Below are 12327 nucleotides of genomic sequence, written 5' to 3' on the forward strand. Positions count from 1 at the left end.
AGGCGCGCATATGCCAAGCTTCGCTCGCCCCGATTTTCCCGGCAAAGGAAGGTCTCCTGATTTTTTTTCTTTCTCTCACCCCCTCCGGAGCTTAGCTGTTGCTTGAAAGAACGGTTGCTTGGTTTAGTTGACGGTTTAGGATTGACATATTTGCACAGGCAAAATGAACGAGGACGGAGAGAGTACATAACAGAGGCGCTGACTACAACTAAATTTGATTAGCGATGACACTAGACATATATACGCAAGACAACAGCAGCACACATCAGCGCAATCGCTCAACCTAATGCATCACAGCCAGATAAGCAATTTCATTTTTCGTGAAGGCAACAGAAGTCATGCTGACGAACAAGTCACCAAGCTGTTGCATTTTATTAGCTTATTTCACGTGGACAGGGACTTTGAAGCTCCTGTTTCAAGCGCGTTATGTCATTTTAAGACTGTATGTCACCCCTAATCCTGACGCATGAGCTACCGCAGAATGCTTCTTTAAGGTTTTTAGATTTGCGATTAAGCATTGCTAGCGATCACTTATGCTGGAAATATGCGCCCCGAGGAAAGCAAACCACTTCTATGGTATCTGTCAGCCCATTCAAAGTTCGTAAAAAGGGGCATTTGCAAATCTTTGCTTCACCAATGCTCTTACGAAGTCATGCGGCCACGCTTTAAAATGCAGCTTTCTTGAGCAGGCTTCCCGCCTGACAAATGCTGGGCTTCCTGAGCTTGTGCTGGTGTCGGTAGCAGAAAAAAATGCTTAGGGCCATTAAACATGGAGGTGAAGCACCGGCAAGCTGTGCCGCCAGTGATAATAGGCGAATCTCGGTGCTCCCCTACCTACATGAGATTTCGCACCGCTTCAAAAAGATGGGGGCCGGAGTACATATTAGATGTCGATGAAGTGGTTGCGCTTGAAGGACGAGGACGAAGAAGAGACGGGACACACAGTGCGCACGTCTTCCTCCTCGTCCTTCAAGCGCATCAACTTCATCGACATGCAGAACCAACTGGCCCAACTAAGTGCACTGACATACATATTAGAGTTGTGTTCTCTGCTCCGGAAGAACTATCAGTGCTCTTTAAGCGCGTGAATGCTCAAGTCACACGAAGGAGCGTTTGCACAACAAACATAGGCAGAGCGTAGCATGCGCAGTGGGTGTTGTGTACTTGGTCCCATTGATTTGCGGTAAGTACGTTGGGTAAATGGGCAGATGCTTACTCTGTACTACCCTACAAGGTTAATACCATGTAAAATACACACATAAAACTGTTTACTACTTCTACTGCTAGTTTAACTGGGTGTGATCATTACTGATCTGATGGAAATGCAGGTCTGCAGAAGACCAGAAGGTGTCGTAGTAAGAATTATGAAAGGGAAAAGTTGCCATCCATGCGCTTATATAAGCATAAGGCTGCAAGGAAATCTGTGAAGATTTCTGAAGATGACGAGTTCGTGCTGGTCCTAAATTTTTGCCCGACATTTCAACCCGGAGCCAACGCCGGCCTGCCGCAGTCGCTTCACCTAGCTAGGACGCTAGCATATTACAGAGCCATAGTGAATTCTAGAGCAACTCGAAGTACGCGCACACTGAATTTCGCAAACAAGTTCTGCGGAGCCCTGCAAGGAGGAGAAAGTAGTTTTTTTTTCATGGCGTGAACCTATTAATATCATTATCATAGTATTGCTGTTGTCACCATAAGAAGACCAGCTGTTCCAACCTACATGAAGAGACATAAATGGAAAGTGTGACACCACGCCTCACTCACCCTGTCGCAGCAAAGGTCTTCAACGCCGTCAGTACAACTTCTGACACAGCAGCGTCTTCAGCATCGAAGCGTTCCTGGTCAATGAGAGGAACTCCGAAGATGTAGTTGATGTCGAAAACGTGCGGTGTTCGCATCCAGGTAGGAAGCGGGTTCTTAGCTGATTTATGACCAAAGACGTAAGAATACACTGTTTGACCACGGTCCGAGTGCTTTTCTGCCGTCATGTGCATGGGACAAACGAAGACAGAGTCCGAAATGTAGTCAATGTAGCCGCGCCTCAAGGACGCTTTGCCCTGGGCCTCGGCTGTATACTTCTTCAGCATCTCCGGAAAGTCCATCTTGAGCCATGAGGCTACGCATTCGTGGAGAGAATGCTTCAACATCTCCTCGTCAAGGCCTTCTACGTCATCTGGATGCAGTTCACTTTTAAGGGGATACATGAGTGCGAATACTCCTTCGTCTTCGGTTACACCTAGGACGATGTCGACAGTATGGAAGAATCCCTTGCTAATTGCGACAATAGGCACCTTGGGCAGAAATTCGTTGTGGTAGGTCGGCAAGAATGGAAATACGTTGGGCGAAAAGGCTTCGGATGCGGCGAGCACGACTTCATCGGCGCTCTTTGTTCTGAGGCAGTCGATCACGGATTCTGCGTTAGATGCCAGGCTGCGGTCCCCACCTCCACAGCCTACAACGGTGGCAACTGTGTCGCCTTTGCTTATGCTCTCATGGGTGGCATCAAAGAAGTATGGGGTGTGCATTGTTCCGCTCATCATATACGCCCTGTGGAAGAGGCCACGGCTCATGGGAGAAAGCATGTGCGCGTGGGCGCTCATGCTGCCAGCGCTCTCTCCTAATATAGTCACTCTTGACGGGTCACCACCGAACTCATGGATATTATCCTGGATCCACTTGAGGGCGAGACTCTGATCCATAAGACCCATGTTGCCGGGTGCTTCTGGGCTGTTCGCGTCAAGGAAACCCAGTATTCCCAGACGGTAATTCATTGAGACAACAACTAGGCCAGTCTTGGCAGCAAGTACAGCCCCGGTGTAGTTGTCGAAGCTGGCGCACCCCTGCGTGAAGCCGCCTCCGTGAACCCATACAACTACCGGCACTAGATCTTCGCTGCGAGCAGCAGGACTCCAGATGTTCAGGTGCAAGCAGTCTTCGGTGTATTTGATCTCCCCGGTCATGACATTGCTAATAACGACCTGCAAGTTCAGACATATGCGAACTTTAGAATGTGTTTCCACGTGTGGTAATATATGTGTCCCAGTGTGCAATTCGCCAAGTTATCTAGACCAGGGATCGGCAACGCACAGCTTGCGGGCCGCATGTGGCCCACGAGGCAGTATTATGTGGCCCCCGGCAGGACGACAGAACAACGCCCTCCCTCCCACCCCCAAGTAACTGATGAACACCTCCCGACAAACCGATGAACACCTCCACGACTTCTGCGTCTGTCGATAAACAACCCTGATGTAGATATTTGCGAGTCGGCTGAGAATGTACACCACCAAAAGTCGCATTGAAAGGGCTTTTTTTTTTCTTTGCGTCTAACACATGTTTATAAACTGGAACCATGAGACATGCGTGCTGACAATAAACATGATTTATATTCAAGTTACGTACATCAGCATTGTCAATTCGCCGAATTATTCCTCTCTGCCTGCAAGGACACCCCCCTCCCCCTGCCCCTTCTGATTTGCCGTGCTGGCCATGCCTTGTCGGCTTCATGTAACTCGGCCCTCCGTCTTAAAAGGTTGCCGACCCCTGTTCTAGACTACCAAAGAGTCTGGCAATACGAGTGCGGATTTAGCACACACAGTTATCCTAAATTCGTGCTTACTCCACGGCGTCTGATGCCTACATTACTGATTTAAATCAAGAAATGAAAACTACACCGCATTTGACACGCAGAAGATAGTGATCATTGACGAATAATTTGACGAAAATATCACAAATTATTCACTAAATTGATCAGTTTTGGCACGGAAACATTCTGAATCTTTCTAACAATGTGGGTTCAATGGTTAGAAACAGGTAGTATTTTTTATGCGCATTGAAGCATTGGTTTCTACCTGCGGGCAAGCAGTTCGTCTGCTCGTTGCGTCCAGGATTCCTTCCCAAGGCTTGGCTGGCTGGGGTGGTAGAAATCGCAGCCGGCCTACGGGTGGCTGTGCGAATGGGATGCCGCGGTACTCGTCCACCTTTTTCCCCAGTACGTCCAGACGATTTCCGCCGACTCGTCCCAGGCGGGTCGCTTTCTCCACGTCGTACGCATGGCCACAGCTGACTGCCGCCACCAGCAGCAGCAGTACGCAACACTGCGTCGCGCTCATTTCGTCGAATATAGGTTCTTTCCGGACTCGTCACCAGGCACCTGCAGTGGCAAAGATTATTCAAAAGGACAGACTGATTAGCTAGTCGGTAGTGCATAACTCAGAACAGTAGCTCAAAGGATCACACGGACGGCGACAGGTAAAGACGGGACGCAGCGCTAACTGACAACTCAGTGTTTATTGCACGTGATCACATATATATGCACACGACACTGCGCGAAGGAAAAAAAGGAAGAGGTGTGGGGCGGCGAGGGGCACACAAGGCAGTCAACCAAACAATCGAACAGGTGGCTGACGTGACAAAAATAGCATTTCCTTCTCCGATAGACATGTTGAGGGGCAACTCACAGCGTCTCTATATTTATTCTCTGCCGCTTTGATAATTTCCCTCGTGAGCTGATCAGAACTTTTGGCTAGCGAATTGGCGCGTTTGAACAGTTGCTTGCAAACGCAACGTGCACAATGCGCGGCGTGGTGCCCTAACATGGCGAGTTTTTGGACATTGTCCCGCAAGCGATCGTTCATGCACCTACCTGTCTGGCCTACATACTCTTTGCGACATGCGAGCGCAATACGTAGAATATACTGCACCCTCTACACACGGCACAAATGGTTCGCGGTGCTTCTTGTTGCACCCACGTTGCTTGCGCACTTCCGCGTTTACTCTATCGAACAGGTTCGACAGCTTTAATGGAGCAGATAGCGCAATACCAACACCGACACACTTTCCAACTTTCTTGAGAATGAGACTAATATTGTGGATGTAACGCAAGACAACAACTTTCTTTCATGCGTCACATGGTCAATGGCATTGCGGTCATCTTCCCAGGCTTTCTTCAGCATGCTACCTGCTACAGCGAACAACATATGCAATGCTCTACCACTGAGATGCGGCGGCAGTCATCCCCGCCGCCGTAGCTCGGCGGCGGGGATTATCAAATGATAACGCGTCCAATCGAGGATCGGACGCGTTATTCCAAGGTTGCAGGTACGGCCCCTGCCGGCGGCAAGTTATCTTTTCGTCCACTTTACTTTCTTCACATTTATATCCTAATTACCACAAACAGCATCCTCTGTACTTTGCCTGGCATTATTGTCTGTTAGTTCTCATTAATATTGTGTTTAACAAACAAAAACGAGCCCTAAAGAGTCATCTTCTTTCCTTGTACCGATTTGACGCATTTACAGACCGTTCTTTTTATGTGGGGTCTGAAAGGGTTAAGGTTTGTTTCTGCATTATTGGTTATCGCTCTTTGCGGCCAGTCTGACGAGCCACGAGAGGAATATCGAAAAGCAGATCACGTGAGAGGAAGGTGAAAATTTACATTTTTTTAACACGGCAGTGTTTTATACCGGGATCTACCAAGACTCTCAAGACGTATTTCTGCCACGGAATAGAAATACGGCAGCATAATGGCCACGATCAGATGGCAAAGAAAAAAGTTCGCTAAACGGTAGTCGAACCAAAGACCGCCCGGTGCACGACGATACATGATGAACGCTTTAACCACTGCGCCACGGTCACACATCCAGAAGGCTCCACGAACGCGCCTTTTATCTCTGGTGTCGCCGTCTGGGAGCGGTAGAGTGAAGTACGGCATGACCTCCGCGATTAGCTACGGCAACGCGCCGTTGCACCATAGCTAAGTCCGCCCCATTCGGCGCGTTTCAAAAGAAGTGCGGTTTTGTCAACGCCTTTGAACAGCGAGGTGGCGGCGTTAGTCCAAGCCTCGCTCATAACATCCATTCGTACTTTAAAAAATAACTCTGCGACGCTCACCTGGCTGTCCATACCGCGTTCCCCGCTCTAACCATAAGAAATCACGACTATACTCGACGACAACTTATCTTGACATTGGAGCGAAGGCTACGGAGGTGGGGCTTCCGCACATGCGTGTTGCTCCGCATGTAGTACGGCAGCTTGCGGCTGATTTCGGTTTTGCTCGCTCGCATCGTTAACGCGTTTAGAAAACATATTCACGAAAAATGTGAAGGGAATGTGAACGGGAGAGACATTTCGAATGTTCAGAGTACATTTTAGTGTCATATACGAGTACATTTTTCTTGGAGAACTAAACGGTGCGTTTGCGGCCGCACACTGACCCACTACGTCACGGACGCCATGTTTACTTCGGAAAACGGGCATGCTGAAAAGGTGGTGCTGTCTAAGAAATGGAAAGAAAAGGAAGGCATTCTTGCGAGGTGAACAATAACTGTATTTTACGTACGACTTCCCGCAACTGTTTCAGTCTCATAATAAATAAAGCAACATTTATTTGAGCAAGAAAAACGAGAAAATTATCAGTAAACGTAAGTACTATTTCTTGACGCGGTAGCAGGCATGCACTTCGGTTCTGTAGCTTCCACAGTGCTGTCAAGGAAAGTTGTCGCCGAGTATAGTGGAGACTCAGACTAGAGGAGAGACACGACGCGCGTCGCGTTTCCCGTCGTGTTCCAGCCCGGCCGTGGTGTGATCTTCCTGGTAACACTTTAAAATTGCGCGGTATGGCGGAAAAAAAGCTCAGTAAAGAAGCTCAGCGCTCAGTAAAGAAGCACACCGGCTGAATATTGTAGGTGCAGCGCGACAACAGTAGGAAGGAGCAACAGAAACAGGAAACAGCGCTGACTTTGAACTGAGTTTATTGAAAGTATTTCGGCCGCTCTCATACATGATGCAAAGATCCGTGCGCATGGGTGACAACACGTGCGTGATTAAGCATAACATTGTCAATTAAGGAATTAATACTCTCTATCAGATAGGTTAACTGATGGTGTGCTGCTGCATCGATCCGCAGCCTTCCTGATAAAAAACGCTTCTAAATCTTTCTTTCTTTCTTCGTTTTTGCTTTCTTCAAGAACCTTGTCACGTGGAATAGAGGATTCCATTTGCATTCCTTGCAATGCACAGCCATGTGGATACCATATCCATTTTTTTACGTTGTATGCGTGCTGTCTCGCTCGGTCATTAAAGCATGGCCCTGTTTGTCTTGTGTATATCTTTCCGCAGCTCAACGGTATTTCCTATACGACATCTGATTGGCAATCAGTAAACATGTGCTCTTGACTAACGTTGCGCAGTCGACTAATCTTCTCGCTCTTTAGGGCACAAACTTTTGAAAGCTTACAAGGGGCGGAAAACAACAACAAATTGATATCGTATCTAGTCGCTATTTTCTTTAAATTGTGAGACAATTTCTTTAAGTATGGGTATGGTATAACATGCCTTTTATAACATGTCTTTGATCATTTTCTTTTCCTTTTGGTCCCGTTTTTTTTTTACTTTATTTGTGCAGGAGGGTTTCGCAGACGGGTATAATGACACTATTGGGATAACCTCGCGCTTTTAGTCTTTCAATCTGGTTAGTTCGACTGACTGACCTCAGCCTTGTGAACACATGACTTGTGAAGGGCGGCCAGAATACACGTCATGGCAATGCCCCTTTTCATTGGACTTGGAATGGCCACTGCCAAAGGAAGGACATTCTTAGCGCTCCTAGGCTGTAGGGATGGTCGATTAAAATTTTTAATCGATTAATTGTTAATCGCTCATCGATTTAGCCTTTCATCGATTAATTTCTTTCTATGTGATAGTTTAATCGATTAATCGACATTTCTGATGGCTGCTTTAAAAAAGATATATCATTGTTTGAGAGGCATTGTGTGTGTTTGATCTCGACCGAAGTCTTTCTAGCAGACGCGCTGGAGATCACATGTGCGCATTTGCGCCATCGTGAGCATTCGCACTTTCGCCTAATGGTTAGAGGGGCCCGTCGTCTTTGGGTGATGTCACGGATTGAAGGATCTGTGGCCATCATCCATGGACCATTCAGCCGCAGGTCGTATTTCCTCGAAGCCTGCCTCCTCTAGCACACCGAAATCGGAGGCGCTGTCGGCTACCACACTGGTCGAAAAGACGCACCGGAAACATGCAGTGTGGCGAAATCCCGCGAAAGGCAAAGCAGAGACGAGGAGGAAGAGGAAGTAAATAAGACGCTCGCACTCGTAGGGACGCAATCTTTTCTCCGTCTGTACGTTAGATCTTGTGGAAGCCCTCGATAATGCGATAATTGCTGTCTGACGTGATCTCTTTTTTGAGGTCATCCATGCGAGATTGCACAGCAACACAGTGGCCTCAAACAGACCAGTTATTATTATTATTATTATTATTATTATTATTATTATTATTATTATTATTATTATTATTATTATTATTATTACCTGGTGTCTCACGTCCCAAAACCACGATATCATTATGAGAGACACCGTATTGGAGGGCTCCGGAAACTTCGACCACCTAAGGTTCTTAAATGTGCACTTCAATCTAAGTACACGCCCCTAAAGTATTTTCGCTTCTAACGATAGAGCGGCCGCCGCAGCCAGGATTCGCGACCTTCGGGTCAGCAGTCGAGCACCGTAAATACTAGACCACCGAGGAACCCGAACTGTGAGCGTGTCTGATGTATCAGACATTAGAATATAAAAAACGGAAAGAACTTTAAGGGCTCGTTTTCCTTTCTTAAGCACAAAGAAAAAATTACAGCATCTCCCACTAAAGGGAACCATGTGTGGATGCGAAGCAGCGGGGAGATGGTTAGCTTGAGTGTGAGATGGTGTAATTTTTTTTTCTTGCGTTCTCGAGCCTGTGCCTTCCTCTGACGTAGAATGAGCACTGTCTTCCAGTTTCCATCCAGCTCCCGCAGCTGCCGCAACTGCCGGCATCCGAGGTATTCGACTCCCGCAAAGTCCCGAGATCATGTGCGTCTGCCTATCTGCAGTCCATGCCATTGGTGTCGTCGTGGGATTCTTAAGCGAGGGAAGGAGAGCATGAGCGCCCCGCGTCTAGAGTCACAGAACCAGAGGCGGCCATCGGCCGCTTGTGCCACGTCGAGACGCCGGAGGCATCGCTTCTGCCTACCCGTCGCAGAATACCCGTCGCAGAAGAGAATGAGGCGCGTGAGAGGGGGAGTGGAGTGGGGCAGCAGGAACGGAGAGGGGAAGAGGGAGCGAGGGGAAGGAGGAGTGGTAAGGGGAGAGGGGGAGGGGAGTGGAGAGCAGGTGTGGAGAGGGTTTGCGCATGCGCAGTAAGGGTGGTCACGCCGGAGTGAACCTCACCTGAGTCACCCCCACCGGAATGAACTCCGCCATAAAATGCTTCGCATCTAAAACATATATACCCCATAAAGTGGACCAGGGGATGACCGCCCCTGTAGCTCAGTTGGTAGAGCATCGGACGTGTTATTCGAAGGTCGCAGGTTCAGTTCCTGCCAGCGGCAAGTTACCTTTTCGTCCACTTTACTTTCTTCACATTTACGTCATGTACTCGTGCGTGGAAAACACAATGCTCGTATTTTCCACGCACGGTCACAGATGGAATGAAATAACTCAGGCATCCTCTTAGTACTTATTCCTCCTTCACAGTCACCGTTCCTTCCATACGAAACTTGCATTGTCTCGCCATTTCAACTTCCACATATTTTGATTGCAGTGCATTTTTGCATTTTTTGCCCTCAATAGCGAAAATGTTTGTGCTGTTGTTTAGTATTTATTACTGCGTTTATGTATCTATTATTATGTTTATTCTTTCTGTAATCGCAAATATTATGTATTATTGCCATGTACTGTCCATTCTTTTCTTCATTACGCCGTTATTTGCATTAATCATGAAATGGTTTTCCATGTCGCCTTTGTATTTACTATGACCGTATCTCACACCAATCCTAAAGGAATTGTTTTGCACTTCTGTATCAACGGTCCTATGAAACTGCCCACCTGCTTGGACCTAAGGGTCTGCAGTATGTACAAAATAAATAAACAAACAAATAAATAAATACTACAAATAACATCCCCTATACTTTCCTTGGCTTTTTTGTCTGTTAGTTCTCATTAGAACACATTGTATTTCGCGACAGTCCTCCTTTTGCGCAACAAGACGGGGGCCTCTATGGGCTGGCTGACGTGGGAGTGCAAACATTAGTTGAAAGCTGCATTTCTCCAGGGTATGTTAGACTATTCTCATAATCCGCGAGCGCGCTTATTTGCGCTGCATATTCGCCGGACTAATGGCGGCACCTGTTGTGCTACAAGTGGAGACGAGGTCGTATAGAGTTCCACGTACTGGGGTTTGTTTATTATGCGTGTTTATGTCAAGAGAGCTGCTGAATGTATACACTTTCCGCGTCATAGCGCAAGCAAAATGCGCTTGAACACGCTGTTTGCGGAAATTACTAGACTGACTGCTATGAACTGCGCTAACTGCATCGCAGGAAAGCTAGCTTTGCAATCATGAAAAGGGTTTATATACGCTATAAGGGGGACATTTCAGCTAGTTCGTATATAGCATAATATACGTTAAATGTGCTTACAATATATATATACGGATCACTTCTTTGTGTGACCATCATCATACTTTGTCACTATTTTATCCCCGTTGCCTTTTCCCCGGCGCAGTGTAGGAGGCCCGGACGTACTGGCTCAGGCCACTCTCCCTGCCTTCATGGTTTCTTTGTTGCGCTCCAGATGACGAGACGAGGACGATAGGACGATACAGGGACACAGGACAGGTGGCCTTCTTACATATGTTCTCTGTTTCATTCATTGGTAAACAATAATATTTAATTTGCTCAGGAGTAAATTACAACGGGAATAAGAATCAGCCAAGAAATAAACAACGCATATTACAATGTGGCACGTCTTGGACCACTGAATAGTGCAGTTAAACAAGAAAAAAACAACAAATAAACCCTGAGAGTTACTTAGTAACAATATGCGGCGTTTTACGTCCCAAAACCACGATATGATTATGAGGGATGCCGAAATAGAGGGCTCCGGACATTTTGACAATCTGGTGTTCTTTAACGTGCACTACATTGCACAGTACACGGGCCTCTACCAGGGGCGCAGCCGGAATTTTTTTTGGTGGGGGGTGGGGGGGAGGGTACACCTTCTTGATCCGAAGTGGGGGTCGGGCAGGCAGATGTGATCGAGTGTCATTTTGAGCTCTATCATCATCATCATCAGCCTGTCTACGCCCACTGCAGGGCAAAGGCCTCTCCCATGCTTCGCCAATCAACGCGGTCCTGTGCTTTCTGCTGCCACGTTATGCCTACAAACTTCTTAATCTCATCTACCCACCTAATTTTCTGTCTCCCCCTCACGCGTTTGCCATCTCTTGGAATCCAGACAGTTACCCTTAATGACCACCGGTTATCCTGCCGACGTGCTACGTGCCCGGCCCATATCCATTTCTTCTTCTTGATTTCAACTATGATATCCTTAACCCCCGTTTGTTCCCTGACCCACTCTGCTCTCTTCTTGTCTCTTAAAGTTACACCTATCATTTTCCTTCCCATCACTCGCTGCGTCGTCCTCAATTTAAGTTGAACCCTCTTTGTAAGTCTCCAGGTTTCTGCTCCGTAGGTAAGTACCGGTAAGATGCAGCTGTTATATACCTTCCTCTTGAAAGATAGTGGTAGACTACCATTCATGATTTGATAATGCTTGCCGAAGGCATTTGATTCGGTGGATACATCAGCTGTCATGCAGGCACTACGGAATCAGGGCATCAACGAAGCCTATATAATCACAATGGAAGAAATCTACAGCGGATCCACAGCCACTATAGTCCTCCATAAAGAAAGCAAGAGAATCCCAATAAAGAAGGGCGTACGGCAGGGAGACACCATCTCTCCAATGCTATTCACCGCGTGTTTACAGGAGGTTTTCAGGGCCCTAGATTGGGAAGAATTAGGGATAAGAGTTAATGGAGAGTATCTCAGTAACCTGCGATTCGCTGATGACATGGCATTGATGAGCAACGCGGGAGACTAATTACAGCTCATAATTACTGAACTGGATACGGAAAGTAGAAGAGTAGGTCTGAAAATTAATATGCATAAAACTAAAGTAATGTGGAAAAAATCTTGGCAGAGAACAGCGCTTTGCGATAGGTGGCGAGACACTGGAAGTTGTAAAGGAGTACGTCTACTTAGGACAGGTAGTAACCGCGGAGCCGAACCATGAGAGTGAAATAACTAGAAGAATAAGGATGGGATGGGGCTCATTCGGCAAGCATTATCAAATCATGAGCTCTATATGCCATGACAAAAAAAAATTTGTGATGGGGGCACGGGCCTGGTGTACAAATATGCGCTAGCGTACATATATGCGCTGTAGTGAAAAAGAGTAGCTGCGGTCGACTTCTGCGTCTCGGCATCGCTCG

At 47.2% G+C, this 12327-nt stretch overlaps 1 protein-coding gene and 1 non-coding gene across 3 annotated transcripts in view; one reads left to right on the forward strand and one right to left on the reverse strand.

Annotated features, from left to right (window-relative positions):
- LOC119377298 (acetylcholinesterase) overlaps positions 1-12327 on the reverse strand; it is a 35195-nt gene that overhangs the window by 1407 nt on the left and 21461 nt on the right. For both annotated transcript variants that reach the window (XM_037646831.2, XM_037646830.2), the window contains exons 2-3: positions 3849-4150; positions 1765-2978 (exon numbers count right to left, since the gene is read on the reverse strand). In XM_037646831.2, the coding sequence (XP_037502759.1) occupies positions 1765-2978; positions 3849-4109 (1475 nt within the window). In that variant the 5' untranslated portion in view covers positions 4110-4150. The remainder of the gene's footprint in view (positions 1-1764; positions 2979-3848; positions 4151-12327) is intronic.
- On the forward strand, positions 9310-9382 carry Trnat-ugu (transfer RNA threonine (anticodon UGU)). Its single transcript has one exon. It is a non-coding gene; the product is annotated as a tRNA-Thr (tRNA).

Source organism: Rhipicephalus sanguineus, unplaced genomic scaffold (genome assembly GCF_013339695.2).
Source record: "Rhipicephalus sanguineus isolate Rsan-2018 unplaced genomic scaffold, BIME_Rsan_1.4 Seq4303, whole genome shotgun sequence".
In the NCBI taxonomy this organism is placed as follows: Eukaryota; Metazoa; Arthropoda; class Arachnida; order Ixodida; family Ixodidae; genus Rhipicephalus; species Rhipicephalus sanguineus.